Below are 19882 nucleotides of genomic sequence, written 5' to 3'. Positions count from 1 at the left end.
TGTATAAAATCCAACAAATAACTCAAAACAAAATCATCTAATCACCCCCACAGCGACCATTTTAAAATGGTTATCAGCTGAATTTGACAATTCGTTAGATTGCATTAATGAGAAGTAGCTGAATTCATATTATGTATTATTCTTCTTTTTTCTTGAAAATAGGACACGCCTACTTGCGTATGCGTCTATAAACATCGAATTTAAAGTCTAATAAATAGATAATTATGATCAATTTGAATAGTGACTTAAGTCTTAATTTATCGACGTTTCCCCATATAATTTGTAAAATAAATTTAGGGATACGTCGAAATCTGGCAACGTCGGATCGAACAGCTGTCTCCATTTCGTGAAACCGTTTCAACTGTGTATCGAATGTATACCGAACATGTTGGTCGATTTAGCACGTGTAATTCCAGTCGTTTTAAAGTATTCAAGTCAAAAGTTATTAAATACATTTTAATTACTTTGTAAGAGTCATTAAAAAGTAGAGTTTGAGACACGTGTTTTTTTAGTGAAGTTCATAGTAACGTGTTTGATATACAGGTATTTATATTTCACTTTAAACATTATGTTTTATTGACGTATATCATTAGGAAATGGATTAAAAAACCTTTTATTATATTTATTTATATAACTAATATTATTAGAATAGTAAAATTATTTATAATGTACTAAATAATTTAACGAGTTTCCATTCAATGAACAAAGTTAGGTTAGGTTCACTTTAAAGACTGAATCGTGTTTATTCTCATTAGAAACGGCATAAAAAAATGAAATTAAGTATTTAAAACAAAATATTAGTAAATATAAAAGAAACAAATACCCTGTTTTAACCTAGGGTAGCAAATAAATGTAAAACGATACGTTTTAAAAAAGAAATAATCTAATTTAATTTAACATAACCTAATTTTATTACTGGATCATTTACGTGGTTCTAATTTATTGTGTAGAATGAGTCTAAATCGACTTCTTAAGTGATGTAATTGAACAAATACATTTCCATTAAGAAAATAACGCAACTTGATTAAAATGTATGCGGTTTAGTGATGAATTGTAATTGGGATAAATTGATGCAATTGTATGTGCTGTTTCACCCACTAAAGTACGATACAAATCGTTTTATTATCTTTTATTTGATAAAAAAAACTCGCAGGATAATATACAACACGTAAATACACAACAAAAAAGTTGTATTAAAGTATTTAAAAAAAAAATTACATAGTCTAACTTTTTCTTCTATATCTAACGAAATCGTTCATGGAATGTATTAGTATTTATTTTTTATCGATAGATAAAGCATCAATCTATATATAGTGTAAATTTAATTTTTTTATTCGTATAATTATCTGAGATACAGAGCTTCAAAGTTGAAGTTTGTTTTTTGAAATGTTTCTTTTTTGATAACCCTCGTAGTGTAATGTAGATTATTTCCACGAATTCAACTGAGTAGATATTTATGTAATCGAATACAGTATGAAGATAACGACTATGAAATTTTTATATATAGATAGATAAAAATATATTTTCAAGATGTGATGAGACAACAGCTGTTTGTTTTTTTTACCAGAGACACATTTTCGTCGGGTTGGCTAAAATTAGACGCGATAAGTTTGTTTGAGGAAAATTTAGTAATTAAAATGTTGTTTTTATTTGATTTAACGAAAAGTATTTCGATTTCGGAATCGAAAATATGAAAAAATTGCGCAGGAAATGATTTTTTTTAATTATCTCGAAATTAGGAAAAGATATGGAAAAATGTTTCGAACGAAAATTGTGGAGGATGAAATTTCCTATCAAATTGCTAATATTCACTTTTTATTTATTTTGAATAGAAAGAGAGATATTTGCAAAAAACTGGAATTTTGAAAAATTCATTCAAAATTGATAAAAAAGTGGAATTTTCATGAAATTTTTTATTGATATTTGAAACTACAAGGTTTAACAAGTGATTTAAGATATATAATTTTTTTATTAATTTGAATTTTTATATGGGGGGTCGAAAATTAAGTACAAACTATACCGGACATCATTTTTTTGATTATATCTCGAAAAGACAAAAAGATACGAAAAAATCTTTCAAACAAAAATTGTAGAGGATGAAATTTCCTATCAAATTGCTAATATTCACTTTTTATTTATTTTAAGTGGTAAGATAGATATTTGCAAAAAACTGGAATTTTGAAAAATTCATTCAAATTTGATGAAAAAATGAAATTTTCTTGAAATTTTTTATTGATATTTGAAACTACAATGTTTAACAAGTGATTTAAGATATATAATTTTTTTATTAATTTGAATTTTTATATGGGGGGTCGAAAATTAAGTACAAACTATACCGGACATCATTTTTTTGATTATATCTCGAAAAGACAAAAAGATACGAAAAAATGTTTCAAACAAAAATTGTAGAGGATGAAATTTCCTATCAAATTGCTAATATTCACTTTTTATTTATTTTAAGTGGTAAGATAGATATTTGCAAAAAACTGGAATTTTGAAAAATTCATTCAAATTTGATGAAAAAATGAAATTTTCTTGAAATTTTTTATTGATATTTGAAACTACAATGTTTAACAAGTGATTTAAGATATATAATTTTTTTATTAATTTGAATTTTTATATGGGGGGTCGAAAATTAAGTACAAACTATACCGGACATCATTTTTTTGATTATATCTCGAAAAGACAAAAAGATACGAAAAAATGTTTCAAACAAAAATTGTAGAGGATGAAATTTCCTATCAAATTGCTAATATTCACTTTTTATTTATTTTGAATAGAAAGAGAGATATTTGCAAAAAACTGGAATTTTGAAAAATTCATTCAAATTTGATGAAAAAATGAAATTTTCTTGAAATTTTTTATTGATATTTGAAACTACAAGATTTAACAAGTGATTTAAGATATAAAATTTTTCTATTAATTTGATTTTTATAGGGGGGGTCGAAAATGAAGTACAAACTATACCGGACATCATTTTTTTGATTATATCTCAAAAAGACAAAAAGATACGAAAAAATGTTTCAAACAAAAATTGTAGAGGATGAAATTTCCTATCAAATTGCTTATATTCACTTTTTATCTATTTTCAATAGAAACAGCGATATTTACAAAATAGTAATTAAATACTTGAAATTTTGGAAAAATTATTGAAAATTTTGAGAAAAAGTGAAATTTTCAAAAAAAATTTTGTTGCTACATAAAATTACGAGATTTAAAAAGTAATCTCACGTATATAAATTTTCTTAATAAATCATATTTTTATTTAGGGGGTCGTAAATGAAGAAAAAACTATACAGGACATCATTTTTTTGGATATATCTCAAAAAGACAAAAAGTTACAAAAAAATGTTTCAAACAAAAATTGTAGAGGATGAAATTCTCTACAAAAAACCCCATTATAATTTTTTATTTATATTCAATAAAAACAGAGATATTTACAAAAAAACTATTAGACCACTTGAAATTTTGAAAAATTCCATTCCAAAAATTTTCAAAAAAAATTATTCCTACTGGTAACTACGACGTATAACTACCCTTCTCAAATATAAATTTTTTTCAATAAATCCATTTTTTCATATATATTAAGAATTATATTAATAAATAATATTATTTCACGAAATTTTCCAAATTTATTATTAAAAAAATTGAATAAATACTGAATTTCCCAAAAAAAATCCTCCCAAACCTTACAGGGTGAGTCAACACTCAAAGAAATCAAAATACAGGGTATTTAGAACTAATTTATTCACCCCACGTTGCCAATTGTTTTCAAAAATCATATTTACAACCCCTTATATGAAACCAAATGGAAATCACCCCAAGAAAACGTCTCAAAATGAACAAAACAATATTTTTAGGTTATATAAAGTACGCATACAATGTACACAAATTTATCTATTCATAAACATAGATAAGATTATTAATATTGGACCTAATAAAACATTTAAACCAATAATAATTAATTTTAGTAACACACCTCGATGAAATCTAATCATTTACCCAAGTAATTACATTCGAAATGAGCGTAACCGCCCCCATAGTAAAAATATCCGAAGTGGCCCCCAGCGTCGAAAGTTTACAAGAAACTCCACCGGACACCGAAACCTTCAACAATTCCACGCTGAGAATCGACCACAAATTTCAAGGTAGAGGATCGATTCTGTCTTCGGAAATAAGTCTTTTTATAGAAAAAACCGGACAGAAAATACCGGACGGGGGATGGGGTTGGTTGGTAGTTTTGGCGTGTTTCGTTATCAATATGTTATCGGATGGGGTTGGTTTTACATTCGGGTTGCTTTATAAGGAGTTTTTGATCGAGTTCGGCGCTTCTAAATCGGCTACGTCGTGGATAGGAAGTCTTTTTATGGCTTTACCACTAATAGCAGGTATATATTTCAATTTTTTTTTCACTAATTTTCCGTATATATAATTGTTAATAACATTTTATTTATCGTTTGGTGATTTAAAATGAAAAATTTCCATAATATCATTCCATTACTTTTGTACGTTCCCTCGTAACATATTATTTAGTTCCGAACGATAATTACGTTATATAACAACCGTTTGTAATATATGTGGCAACAACGCGCTCTCAGATGTTGATTCAAAGTTTTAATATCGTCACGTCCCGCTACGAAACGGCGGGAAAATTAAATCATATTTTTTATTGTTCCAAATTTGATTATTTCATCTCCATTTAAGCAGTGATATGAAAAAATTATTTCCCACTTTCCCCCAATGACCCAAATGAAAATGAAAATATTGTTGAAATTAAAAAAAAAAAAACATTAAAATAGCCAGCAGTTATCTTGCAAAACGTGTTAAATCCATATTTTAACGAAAATAATAAATTTACACCTTAGTACAATGTTTCTTAAAGTTTATTTTCAAAATTTCAGCAAAAAAAAATTTCAAAATATCATTTACTTCGAGTTTTTTATCGCCTTAATTCGTATTTATACAGACGGAGCCATCTACTAGTATGAATAGATAATAAAGTTGACCTTAAGTAAACTGTAAACCGTCCGGTGTTGCCAGACTTAGAATATTTCCTACAAATAAATGCAGAAGAAATATTTAATGTTTTTATTCGAATTTAAACAAGGTTACAACTTTATTTTAACTAAAATGAAATAGTTTAAAAAAAAAAACAAAATACGAGACCTGTTTTCGACCTTAAATAATGAATTTTTTAAAATAGAAAAAAGCTGGCAACACTGAAATTGTTCATAGAATATGGGATTCGTTCGATCTACTGCTTTTTTCTATTTAGTTTTTTTTTTCGTGGTTTGTTCACTACTTTATTTTTTTCACCCTCTTCTCCTTTTAAAAATGATTTTTTCACCCTACTATATTCGTCCATAATATTTCTTTATAAATTTTGTTCTTTATTTAATTAACGAAAATTTCGAAAATTCAATTATAGTACTTTTGCCACTTCCCTCGTAACATTGTATTCGCTGACTCAAACTTAGTGATAATTACGTATTATAACGGAAAACTTTCGTGTAGTATATATGGCAACGTCGCGCTATCAGTTGATTAGTTGAAATATGACAGATCACTTACTAATTTCGGATTAGTCACGAAATGGTGGGAAATTTGAATGTTATTAACGACGGAAAATTTAATTATTTCACAGCGCTTCGTTTCGTGACCTCAAAAAATTATTTTTCATAAAAATTGTAAAACGTTATTTAATAATCTATTAGTTTGATTTGATATTTAAAAAAAAAATACTAATTGCATTCATTTCGATATTGTTTATAGTCGACAGCCATCTTGTAAAGCGTCTTAAATCTATAAATTGACATAAGTAATAAATATATAGATTTACATTATAGAAAATATTTATTTACGTGCATTTTCAAAATTTTAAAAAACAAATAACGAAAATTATCACTATAAATGTTTTTTTTTTGTAATTTTGATTCTTATATATGTTGACGGAACCATTTAAATCAACTCTGAATCATCCAGTGTTGCCAGAATTAAAATATGACCGAAATATTTCACATTTTAATCGTAAGTTGAATGTACACAGGTTAGTTTCGAATCTTTTTAAGTCTGGCAACACCGAAACCGTCTGGAATGATTGGCGTTCAACATTCTTAAGATATTAGCAATAAATATTTTTTTAATTGTTATTGAATGATATAGTAAATTTCGATATAATCGTTATTTGTATTTAATTTGTTTTACAATTAACAGTTTACGGAATATTAGATATATTTTTATAATCCGAACGCGTTGTTGCCGGTTTTACGTAACACATATTTCCAATATAGCGAAAAAAAATTTTTGTTTTCCACATATAGGTCCTCTTGGAAGCGCTCTGGTAGACAAATACGGATGTATGACGATGACAATAGCAGGAGGAATCGTCTGCACGTCAGGTCTGGCTCTAAGTTCCTACGCGCAAACCATAGGGGTGATGTATTTAACGTTCGGAGTCGTAGGTGGATTAGGCCTTACGCTTTGTTTCGTAACGGCCGTCGTTTCAATAGCGTTTTGGTTCGAAAAAAAACGAACCGTGGCTTTGGGTTTAGCGGCGAGCGGTACCGGATTCGGTACGGCCCTGTATTCCCCTTTAGCCACGTGGCTCCTCTCCGAATACGGTTGGCGCGGTACTTTATTGATAACGGCGGGATTTTTCGCCAACATGTGCGTCTGCGGGGCCCTAATGAGAGACCCCGATTGGATAATAGAAGAAGAGTAAGTATATCGTCGAATTATACCGGGTGGGCGAATAAAAAAAAAACGGATTATTGAATTTTTTGGAATACATCAAATTTAATGGAATTTTTTATACGATAATCGAATTGTTCGATAACGTCCACGCATTTTTTATCCAACAAGTTTTAGTCTATCTCTTTAAATAACAGGTAGGGTAGAGCGGGAACTTTATTATGTAAAAATACCTCCAATTCGGGATCTGATTGGTCGATTTTTATAAATTTGATGTTAATTGAAAGAACTTTTTTTTATCAATACAAAATATATAAATTCTGAACGATTTAATTAGCGACTTTAATACTAGAGGGCGTTGTTTGAAATATTTTACATACTGTGATTTTTTTTAACGTCACGTGTCGAAAATGTGTTCATTTATTTTTTTCATTTGATTAAATTGTCCTTGTACACAATCAGACCATCATACGCCACGCCACGCCACGCGGAACGATTCAAAACTGTCAGTTTTATCGTATTGAAGAATGACTCGAAAAGCGCCGTATTTTTAACGATTTTTTTTTATTTGATTTCATGGACCATAATTAATATTTTTTTTTTGCCGTGCAAAACGACAGTCGCGGCAGCAATTCTAGGTCGCTAGACGAACTACTAGTTTTCACCATAACCTACGAAAAAACCACCGAAACATTTTCTGTTCAAAATTACAGAATAAAATAACGGAAACTGTACGTCAAAATCTTTTTTTTTTGAGATATCTTAAAAAAAATCCCGCCATTTTCATATCTCGAAAAAGGAAAAAGATAATTTCAATTGAAAATATCGGGGTGAAAACCCAACTAGCAACACGTCATGCAAAGGGACGAATATGTGTTTATATGTTTATCCAAACCTCTACACACCCCACTCCACGCCACGCCATTTTCATATATCTCAACATATCTCGAAAAAGGAAAAAGATATTTTCAATTGAAAATATCGAGGCGAAAACCCAATTAGCAACACGTCACCGCCACTCCACGCCACGCCATTTTCATATATCTCAACATATCTCGGAAAAGGAAAAAGATATTTTCAATTGAAACTATCGAGGTGAGAAGCCAACTAGCAACACGTCATGGGAATGGGCGAATATGTGTTCATATGTTTTTCCAAACCTCTACACACCCCACTCCACGCCACGCCATTTTCATATATCTCAACATATCTCGAAAAAGGAAAAAGATATTTTCAATTGAATATATCGAGGCGGAAACCCAATTAGCAACACGTCACCGCCACTCCACGCCACGCCATTTTAATATATCTCAACATATCTCGAAAAAGGAAAAAGATATTTTCAATTGAAAATATCGGGGTGAAAACCCAACTAGCAACACGTCATGCAAAGGGACGAATATGTGTTTATATGTTTATCCAAACCTCTACACACCCCACTCCACGCCACGCCATTTTCATATATCTCAACATATCTCGAAAAAGGAAAAAGATATTTTCAATTGAATATATCGAGGCGAAAACCCAATTAGCAACACGTCACCGCCACTCCACGCCACGCCATTTTCATATATCTCAACATATCTCGGAAAAGGAAAAAGATATTTTCAATTGAAACTATCGAGGTGAGAAGCCAACTAGCAACACGTCATGCGAATGGGCGAATATGTGTTCATATGTTTTTCCAAACCTCTACACACCCCACTCCACGCCACGCCATTTTCATATATCTCAACATATCTCGGAAAAGGAAAAAGATATTTTCAATTGAAATTATCGAGGTGAGAAGCCAACTAGCAACACGTCATGCGAATGGGCGAATATGTGTTCATATGTTTTTCCAAACCTCTACACACCCCACTCCACGCCACGCCATTTTCATATATCTCAACATATCTAGAAAAAGGAAAAAGATATTTTCAATTGAAAATATCGAGGCGAAAACCCAATTAGCAACACGTCACCGCCACTCCACGCCACGCCATTTTAATATATCTCAACATATCTCGGAAAAGGAAAAAGATATTTTCAATTGAAACTATCGAGGTGAGAAGCCAACTAGCAACACGTCATGCGAATGGGCGAATATGTGTTTATATGTTTTTCCAAACCTCTACACACCCCACTCCACGCCACGCCATTTTCATATATCTCAACATATCTCGAAAAAGGAAAAAGATATTTTCAATTGAATATATCGAGGCGGAAACCCAATTAGCAACACGTCACCGCCACTCCACGCCACGCCATTTTAATATATCTCAACATATCTCGAGACAGGAAAAAGATATCGACAAGCGGTTTTCGCTATTTTAAAGTAAATTTATTCAACTTACGAGGGATCTACGTAAATTTTTACGGTTTTATTAAAATTTGTCGATAATAACGACAATATCTAAAATATATGAAACAACGCCCTCTAGCGTTCACGTAGCTGATTAAATCGATCAGAATTCGCATATTTCGTATCTCTGGACAAAATATCTTCGAAACAACGTCAAGTTTATAAAAATCGATTGAACAGAACCGGACTTGGAGGCGTTTTTTTTTTTTTTTTTTAAATAAAAAGTTGCCCGCTCTCCCCTAGGCGCGATTGCTGATTGTGCGTGTTGTAGAAAAGAGGAAAAAAGATTGAAAAAGGCTAGAAAATGGAGCGTTTCATCGATTGATACAGAGTGTCTCGAAGAAATCAAACAAACGTTAGAAGAAGGGGGCGATACGCAATATCTGCTTCAAGATGTCGACGCAACATTAGATCTAACCGACAAGGATAGATTCAATTCCGTCGTCGATTTACCTACTTTCGTTCGAGATAACGAAAAGGTATTGAAAAAAGAAAAAACCAAAAAATAATCTCGATTTTTGACTTTTTTTTTTTTTTTGTCGTGTTGAAGGTGCCGCTCGAAGTACTGAAACATCTCAGCGAGAATAAACAAATTTACGATATAATAGTGCAGAATTATCCGAATTTATTGGCCGGTCGGAGTTCTTCCGATCAAGGGATGAATATTTTGAACGCCCCCGATCGGCATACGTCGAGGGTGCCGGTGAAATTTTCTATGAATATCAAAAAACAAGAAGAATGTTGGACGAAACGTCGAGAATTCCGAGAAAAAATGGAAAATAACGCGAATTTGGAGACGATGGGGATGGCGGAAGCGAAGGAAACGCAAAATAAAGGGATAAACTTGCTCAAGAGTCTGTCCGTCAAGGCGAAAACTCAAATTCAACCGCAATCGTATCTGAAAAACGTGAGATTTCGGAAAAATTCCATTGGGTACAGAGGCGCCATGTTGAATATACACAAATACAAAGTGAAAGCCTCCAGTTGTCCGGACATTTATAAAAATTCAATGGCGACTTTATTCCGAGAAGAAGAGGTACGGATAATCGTTTTACCTTCAATCAAAACTAGTAAATAATGGTCGACACGTTCGCGTTTAATAAAAATTTTTTCGAAAATTTATTCAATTTGCGCAGCTATCGTTGTTGTCTTCTTCTTTTAATTCACGTCTCGTCGCATCACTGTCTACTCGAACTAAATGTGTTACGACCCTCGTAACATAATAAACAAAATTCGATAGTCGCTTAATGAATTGTGGGACTACATGTATATTTTGACGTTGAAGGGACATTCCGTAATTATTCGATATAACTTTCTATTAAAATTTTTTGGTAATTTCCACAGAAAAATCGATAATTTCGTGATTATTTTCGAAAAATTATCCAAATTTCAAATTATTTATAATCAGAATTTTTTTTTCTTTGATTACGATCGTATGGGATTAAATGGAGAACGCCCCTCGTAGCATAATCGTGACACGTAATTGAATAGTTTACTGCTGAATTATGGGACATCCTGTATATATATCGGAGTCTTCTTTGTCAATTACGGGGACATTTGGATATTTCTCTAAATAATTCGATAGAAATTTCGATTTTTTTTGACGATTTTCAAAAAAAAAAATCGATAATTTCGTGATTATTTTTCGAAAAATTATCCAAATTTCGAATTATTTATAATCAGAGTTTTTTTTCTTTGATTACGATCGTATGAGATTAAATTGAGAACGCCCCTCGTAGCATAATCGTGACACGTAATTGAATAGTTTACTGCTGAATTATGGGACATCCTGTATATATATCGGAGTCTTCTTTGTCAATTACGGGGACATTTGGATATTTCTCTAAATAATTCGATAGAAATTTCGATTTTTTTTGACGATTTTCAAAAAAAAAAATCGATAATTTCGTGATTATTTTTCGAAAAATTATCCAAATTTCGAATTATTTATAATCAGAGTTTTTTTTCTTTGATTACGATCGTATGAGATTAAATTGAGAACGCCCCTCGTAGCATAATCGTGACACGTAATTGAATAGTTTACTGCTGAATTATGGGACATCCTGTATATATATCGGAGTCTTCTTTGTCAATTACGGGGACATTTGGATATTTCTCTAAATAATTCGATAGAAATTTCGATTTTTTTTGACGATTTTCAAAAAAAAAAATCGATAATTTCGTGATTATTTTTCGAAAAATTATCCAAATTTCGAATTATTTATAATCAGAGTTTTTTTTCTTTGATTACGATCGTATGAGATTAAATTGAGAACGCCCCTCGTAGCATAATCGTGACACGTAATTGAATAGTTTACTGCTGAATTATGGGACATCCTGTATATATATCGGAGTCTTCTTTGTCAATTACGGGGACATTTGGATATTTCTCTAAATAATTCGATAGAAATTTCGATTTTTTTTGACGATTTTCAATTAAAAAATCGATAATTTCGTGATTATTTTCGAAAAATTATCCAAATTTCGAATTATTTATAATCAGAGTTTATTTTTTTTCTTTGATTACGATCGTATGGGATTAAATGGAGAACGCCCCTCGTAGCATAATCGTGACACGTAATTGAATAGTTTACTGCTGAATTATGGGACATCCTGTATATATATCGGAGTCTTCTTTGTCAATTACGGGGACATTTGGATATTTCTCTAAATAATTCGATAGAAATTTCGATTTTTTTTGACGATTTTCAATTAAAAAATCGATAATTTCGTGATTATTTTTCGAAAAATTATCCAAATTTCGAATTATTTATAATCAGAATTTTTTTTTCTTTGATTACGATCGTATGGGATTAAATTGAGAACGCCCCTCGTAGCATAATCGTGACACGTAATTGAATAGTTTACTGCTGAATTATGGGACATCCTGTATATATATCGGAGTCTTCTTTGTCAATTACGGGGACATTTGGATATTTCTCTAAATAATTCGATAGAAATTTCGATTTTTTTTGACGATTTTCAAAAAAAAAAATCGATAATTTCGTGATTATTTTTCGAAAAATTATCCAAATTTCGAATTATTTATAATCAGAATTTTTTTTTCTTTGATTACGATCGTATAGGATTAAATGGAGAACGCCCCTCGTAGCATAATCGTGACACGTAATTGAATAGTTTACTGCTGAATTATGGGACATCCTGTATATATATCGGAGTCTTCTTTGTCAATTACGGGGACATTTGGATATTTCTCTAAATAATTCGATAGAAATTTCGATTTTTTTTGACGATTTTCAATTAAAAAATCGATAATTTCGTGATTATTTTTCGAAAAATTATCCATATTTCGAATTATTTATAATCAGAGTTTATTTTTTTTCTTTGATTACGATCGTATGGGATTAAATTGAGAACGCCCCTCGTAGCATAATCGTGACACGTAATTGAATAGTTTACTGCTGAATTATGGGACATCCTGTATATATATCGGAGTCTTCTTTGTCAATTACGGGGACATTTGGATATTTCTCTAAATAATTCGATAGAAATTTCGATTTTTTTTGACGATTTTCAATTAAAAAATCGATAATTTCGTGATTATTTTCGAAAAATTATCCAAATTTCGAATTATTTATAATCAGAATTTTTTTTTCTTTGATTACGATCGTATGGGATTAAATGGAGAACGCCCCTCGTAGCATAATCGTGACACGTAATTGAATAGTTTACTGCTGAATTATGGGACATCCTGTATATATATCGGAGTCTTCTTTGTCAATTACGGGGACATTTGGATATTTCTCTAAATAATTCGATAGAAATTTCGATTTTTTTTGACGATTTTCAATTAAAAAATCGATAATTTCGTGATTATTTTCGAAAAATTATCCAAATTTCGAATTATTTATAATCAGAGTTTATTTTTTTTCTTTGATTACGATCGTATGGGATTAAATGGAGAACGCCCCTCGTAGCATAATCGTGACACGTAATTGAATAGTTTACTGCTGAATTATAGGACATCCTGTATATATATCGGAGTCTTCTTTGTCAATTACGGGGACATTTGGATATTTCTCTAAATAATTCGATAGAAATTTCGATTTTTTTTGACGATTTTCAATTAAAAAATCGATAATTTCGTGATTATTTTTCGAAAAATTATCCATATTTCGAATTATTTATAATCAGAATTTTTTTTTCTTTGATTACGATCGTATGGGATTAAATTGAGAACGCCCCTCGTAGCATAATCGTGACACGTAATTGAATAGTTTACTGCTGAATTATGGGACATCCTGTATATATATCGGAGTCTTCTTTGTCAATTACGGGGACATTTGGATATTTCTCTAAATAATTCGATAGAAATTTCGATTTTTTTTGACGATTTTCAATTAAAAAATCGATAATTTCGTGATTATTTTTCGAAAAATTATCCAAATTTCGAATTATTTATAATCAGAGTTTATTTTTTTTCTTTTATTACGATCGTATGGGATTAAATGGAGAACGCCCCTCGTAGCATAATCGTGACACGTAATTGAATAGTTTACTGCTGAATTATGGGACATCCTGTATATATATCGGAGTCTTCTTTGTCAATTACGGGGACATTTGGATATTTCTCTAGATAATTCGATAGAAATTTCGATTTTTTTTGACGATTTTCAAAAAAAAAATCGATAATTTCGTGATTATTTTTCGAAAAATTATCCAAATTTCGAATTATTTATAATCAGAGTTTTTTTTTCTTTGATTACGATCGTATGGGATTAAATTGAGAACGCCCCTCGTAGCATAATCGTGACACGTAATTGAATAGTTTACTGCTGAATTATGAGACATCCTGTATATATATATCGGTGTCTTGTTTGGGTGGTGCTCTAGATGAATGTTACAGGGACATTTCGAAATTTTTGAAAATAACTTGAAAAACTCGATAATTTTTCGTTCTATTTTGATTTGAAGATCAATTTTCATAATTGCAATCGAATACGATTAAATATGGAACGCCCCTCGTAACAAAGTTATTACAAATAATTCAATAGTTTTTTCCTGAATTTTGGGACATGCTGTATACAAATGGGTTTCATTTTGCGTATTCTGTTGTAATCATATCGAAATGTTTAAAAAAAACAACTTCATTAAAGGATTTTTAATTTTGTTTGCAATTTACAAAAAATTTATGATTATTTTCCAAAAAAATATCATAAATTCGCTTTATTTCTAATAAAACTTCAATTTCCAGTATTGTAATTATATTGGATTAAATTTAGAACTCCCCTCGTAATACAGTCTTTATAAATAATTTATTAGTTTGCTGCTAAATTTTGAGACATCCTGTATATGGCTGTGACGAAATTCTTCAAAATAACGATTTTTTTTTCGTAATTTACGAAAAACTCACTAATTTTCTGATTATTTTTCAAAAAATATCGTGGATATTTTCATTTAAAAATCAAATTTTATAATTGCGATCGTATTCGATTAAATGTGGAACACCCCTCGTAACACAATCATTCCTCATAATTCAATAGTTTATTGGCGAAATAAAGGACATCCTATATACGACTCTCGTGTCTTATTTAGCTTATTCTATCGACTAATGTTACAGGGACATTTCAAAATGTTTGGAAATAATTTAATAATTTTAATTTTCAAATTAATTCTCAAAATTCGTTAAAAAATCGCAATTCATTTCTATGTGTTTTAGAATCTCCCTCGTACATATAAATTGAATAATTTTCGGCTGAACTGAGAGTACGTTATCTTCTTGACTTTACCTGGTATATACATAATTTTCATTGTCGATTTCTTTGTTTAACCGTAACTGTCAAATTACCGTCCCAAGTTTTTTAACAATTAGTCGTTTACGTAAAATTTTTTGATTACTCCTCGTATACACTCTTTTTTTATATATATATTCAAAGGAGCGACTAAATTTTCGAAAAAATTAAAAAGAAAACAAATTTTTGATCGGACAGAACTGTTTCCATTAATTGCTAGATTAAATATCTGATCCGTGACTATTTCAACAGTATTTCAGAGTTGGTATGACGAATTTATTGACATTTTAAAAGATTTGACTAATTTTTCCTTATTCTTGGACCTACATTTCCTTCTACTGTCGCTGTCGACGGTAATGGTCGACATGTGGTTCGTCGTACCCTACTATTATTTAGCAGATCACATGGCGATACATCACTATACAGATAACGAAGCTGCTTTCGCCATTTCCGTCATCGGTATCACCAACACCATAGGAATGGTAAGTATAACAACGGATTACCTTCAAATCTACCCTCGTATTTCAATAATACCACTTCGAACTCTTTTACCGACAAATCGACCCTCGTATTCTAATATTTTCGATTAAGACTCTTCTACTTACACAACGACCCTCGTATTTCAATAATTTCACTTCAACTTACTCATTCGTTAAATACAAATCGACCCTCGTATTCGATTAATTCCACTTCAAACTCTTTTACCTACAAATCGACCCTCGTATTCTAATATTTTCGATTAAGACTCTTCTACTTACACAACGACCCTCGTATTTCAATAATTTCACTTCAACTTACTCATTCGTTAAATACAAATCGACCCTCGTATTCGATTAATTCCACTTCAAACTCTTTTACCTACAAATCGACCCTCGTATTCTAATATTTTCGATTCAGACTCTTCTACTTACGCAATGACCCTCGTATTTCAATAATTCCACTTCAACTTACTCATTCGTTAATTACAAATCGACCCTCGTATTCGATTAATTCCACTTCAAACTCTTTTACCTACAAATCGACATTCGTATTCTAATATTTTCGATTCAGACTCTTCTACTTACACAACGACCCTCGTATTTCAATAATTCCACTTCAACTTACTCATTCGTTAATTACAAATCGACCCTCGTATTCGATTAATTCCACTTCAAACTCTTTTACCTACAAATCGACCCTCGTATTCTAATATTTTCGATTCAGACTCTTCTACTTACACAACGACCCTCGTATTTCAATAATTCCACTTCAACTTACTCATTCGTTAATTACAAATCGACCCTCGTATTCGATTAATTCCACTTCAAACTCTTTTACCTACAAATCGACCCTCGTATTCTAATATTTTCGATTCAGACTCTTCTACTTACACAACGACCCTCGTATTTCAATAATTCCACTTCAACTTACTCATTCGTTAATTACAAATCGACCCTCGTATTCTAATATTTTCGATTCAGACTCTTCTACTTACGCAATGACCCTCGTATTTCAATAATTCCACTTCAACTTACTCATTCGTTAATTACAAATCGACCCTCGTATTCGATTAATTCCACTTCAAACTCTTTTACCTACAAATCGACATTCGTATTCTAATATTTTCGATTCAGACTCTTCTACTTACACAACGACCCTCGTATTTCAATAATTTCACTTCAACTTACTCATTCGTTAATTACAAATCGACCCTCGTATTCGATTAATTCCACTTCAAACTCTTTTACCTACAAATCGACCCTCGTATTCTAATATTTTCGATTCAGACTCTTCTACTTACACAACGACCCTCGTATTTCAATAATTCCACTTCAACTTACTCATTCGTTAACTACAAATCGACCCTCGTATTCTAATATTTTCGATTCAGACTCTTCTACTTACGCAATGACCCTCGTATTTCAATAATTCCACTTCAACTTACTCATTCGTTAATTACAAATCGACCCTCGTATTCGATTAATTCCACTTCAAACTCTTTTACCTACAAATCGACATTCGTATTCTAATATTTTCGATTCAGACTCTTCTACTTACACAACGACCCTCGTATTTCAATAATTCCACTTCAACTTACTCATTCGTTAATTACAAATCGACCCTCGTATTCGATTAATTCCACTTCAAACTCTTTTACCTACAAATCGACCCTCGTATTCTAATATTTTCGATTCAGACTCTTCTACTTACACAACGACCCTCGTATTTCAATAATTCCACTTCAACTTACTCATTCGTTAATTACAAATCGACCCTCGTATTCTAATATTTTCGATTCAGACTCTTCTACTTACGCAATGACCCTCGTATTTCAATAATTCCACTTCAACTTACTCATTCGTTAATTACAAATCGACCCTCGTATTCGATTAATTCCACTTCAAACTCTTTTACCTACAAATCGACCCTCGTATTCTAATATTTTCGATTCAGACTCTTCTACTTACACAACGACCCTCGTATTTCAATAATTCCACTTCAACTTACTCATTCGTTAATTACAAATCGACCCTCGTATTCGATTAATTCCACTTCAAACTCTTACCTACAGATCGACCCTCGTATTTCAATAATTCCACTTCAGACTCTTTTTATTCATACGTTAACTACAAATCGACCCTCGTATTCGATTAATTCTACTTCAAACTCTTTTACCTACAGATCGACCCTCGTATTTCAATAATTCCACTTCAGACTCTTTTTATTCATACGTTAACTACAAATCGACCCTCGTATTCGATTAATTCTACTTCAAACTCTTTTACCTACAGATCGACCCTCGTATTTCAATAATTCCACTTCAGACTCTTTTTATTCATACGTTAACTACAAATCGACCCTCGTATTCGATTAATTCCTCTTCAAACTCTTTTACCTACAGATCGACCCTCGTATTTCAATAATTCCACTTGAAACTCTTTTTATTCATAAGTATCTTAAAAATTGACCCTCGTATTTGAATAATTCCACCTCAAACTCTACATTCAACGCTACACCAACCAAACTACCTACAGATCGACCCTTGTATTTCAATACTTCTACTTCATGCTCTTCTTCTTATTCATACATTACATCAATCAAATGTCATTTTGAGTATAACTTCGTAGTCTCTTCCTTTATAGTTTTACAGTCATAATTTACTTGATTGTAGAATTTATTATCATATATAGATTCTCACAAAAAAAGAAGAAGAAATGTCGTTCGTTTTTTATGTTTCGTCAACATATTTGACGTCGACAATAAACGCGATGTTACGGGGTGACTTATGAAACTAATAGTTTCGTTTTAACCAATCCCGAAAATTTCTTTTAGGTGTTACTTGGTATAGTTGGTAATCGAATAAATACCGCCAAAACGTACGCCATATGTTTAATTTTATGCGGTGCTAGCGTAGGGATAATGATTGTCGTTACGTCAAATTATATTTTGATACTGGTAAGCGGCGGATTTTTCGGTTTGTTTTTCGCTAGTACAATGTCACTAACGCCATCTTTGCTAGCGGAACTAGTATCTTTAGATGATTTCACGATGGCTTATGGTCTTCTGTTATTATCTCAAGGAATCGGGACTCTACTAGGACCTCCTTTAGCGGGTAAAATAAAAAATTCAATCATTTGTTTTTCGATGGGTTTAACTTTAGATTTAACCTCGTAACTCGGTTGATTTTTTTAGGATGGGTGTTCGATTTGACTGGTTCCTGGGACCAATCGTTTTATCAAGCTTGTATATGGATAATTATATCTGGTCTACTCGTAGGAGTGATTCCCTTCACTCGAAACAGAAAATTATTCACAAAAAAATAACTATTTGTACTAGTAAAATTTCATATAATAAATACGTTTGAAAATTACATATAGCTTTTTATTTACCCACAAAAATTAAAAAAAAAATAATTTAAAAAGTGGAAACTGAAAAAATTATTATATATTTCCAATAAAAATTTAATTTTTATAAACAATTTCCCAGATTACAAAAAAATATTTACTTCGATAAATAAAGGTGGGAATTTCGGTTTATATAAATTCTAGTTAAAAAATAACTGTTTCTAACTGAGTATTCAATCACTTTAACGTTATTAAATCAAGTAATCTATCAATGCTACGTTTTTTAATAATACCATATAGTCGAAAAAATTGTTCTTCTTTAAAATACGATCAAAATTTTATGAAAAAAACTGTTACTTTATAACAACCATAAATACAAGTATAAAGTCCCATCTCTATGTCTCACGCGTTACTCAAGAAATATATTTACAGTTTCCTGTAATATAAGATTTTAATTATATTGTCGGTTTGTAATTAAAAATGAAGATGGCGCAACTAACAAACATTCAGTACGATATGTTTTAATATAGATAAACGTATTTAATATCACTAAATCTGATTAATTTGATATCATATTGAAAAATAAGCATTTATTATTGATTTTTAATTGGTTATAAGTTCTAGTGAAATTTATTTTTTATGATACGAAACAAATTGATGTCACTATATATCAAGTATAAAATTTAGTTCTTAAAATCAATTTTAAAGTTGAGATTAAAGGTATATAATCACAAAACAAATTAAATTTTGAAAATAATAATATAGTTTACATGAAATAAGTAATTTCAAATTGTAGTACATAATATAATTACGAAAAATAATTTGTTTTTGAAAAGTATGAATTTTGTTTACTTCACGTGAAAATTAAACTAAACTGTTTATATCAATATAATCACGACAAATATTACTATTAAATAATAATGGTTAATTACCTTTAAAGAGTAATACTTGTAAGTATTGTTTACATCCGGCAGCCATTTTGTAAGTCGATTTATATATTTACGAAGTCGTGGGAATAAAAACACCACATTAATGAACTCGCACAATATTTACACTCAAAACTTCACCAAATAATTTATTATTACAAGCACAAATAATAACAAACACAGCATTACACATTAATAACTTTATATACCCAATGGATATGAATACAAAACAAGAACTGGAACCACTAACAACTACCAATATAAAATTATTCCCGCGTCATTTTTACCAACTTACTACAACAAAGCCATCTAGAGTTTTAAATTCTAATTTCGTATACTGCGTAA

The 19882-nt window shown here is 30.7% G+C and overlaps 1 protein-coding gene across 1 annotated transcript; it reads left to right on the top strand.

The window, feature by feature from the left end:
* Positions 1 to 201: 201 nt before the first annotated feature.
* On the top strand, positions 202 to 18637 carry LOC130449215 (monocarboxylate transporter 9-like). The gene is made up of 8 exons (XM_056786895.1): positions 202 to 543; positions 3972 to 4388; positions 6321 to 6717; positions 9306 to 9513; positions 9585 to 10070; positions 15048 to 15269; positions 18100 to 18379; positions 18460 to 18637. Exons 2-8 carry the CDS (start codon positions 4022 to 4024, stop codon positions 18588 to 18590), a joined length of 2091 nt encoding a protein of 696 aa, XP_056642873.1. The 5' UTR covers positions 202 to 543; positions 3972 to 4021; the 3' UTR covers positions 18591 to 18637.
* The last annotated feature ends 1245 nt before the right edge of the window (positions 18638 to 19882 follow it).

This window comes from Diorhabda sublineata, chromosome 10, assembly GCF_026230105.1.
Source record: "Diorhabda sublineata isolate icDioSubl1.1 chromosome 10, icDioSubl1.1, whole genome shotgun sequence".
Lineage (NCBI taxonomy): Eukaryota > Metazoa > Arthropoda > Insecta > Coleoptera > Chrysomelidae > Diorhabda > Diorhabda sublineata.
Note: the sequence above shows the minus strand (reverse complement) of the source record. Positions and strands in the feature narration are given on the sequence as shown.

What these genes read in the sequence shown, in the direction of transcription:
- LOC130449215 (XM_056786895.1), top strand. Translation starts at nt 4,022, where the DNA reads ATGAGCGTAACCGCCCCCATAGTAAAAATATCCGAAGTGGCCCCCAGC. An exon ending in GGCTTTACCACTAATAGCAG is followed by an intron (nt 4,389 to 6,320) that starts GTATATATTTCA and finishes TTCCACATATAG; the next exon opens with GTCCTCTTGGAAGCGCTCTG. An exon ending in GATTGGATAATAGAAGAAGA is followed by an intron (nt 6,718 to 9,305) that starts GTAAGTATATCG and finishes TGCGTGTTGTAG; the next exon opens with AAAAGAGGAAAAAAGATTGA.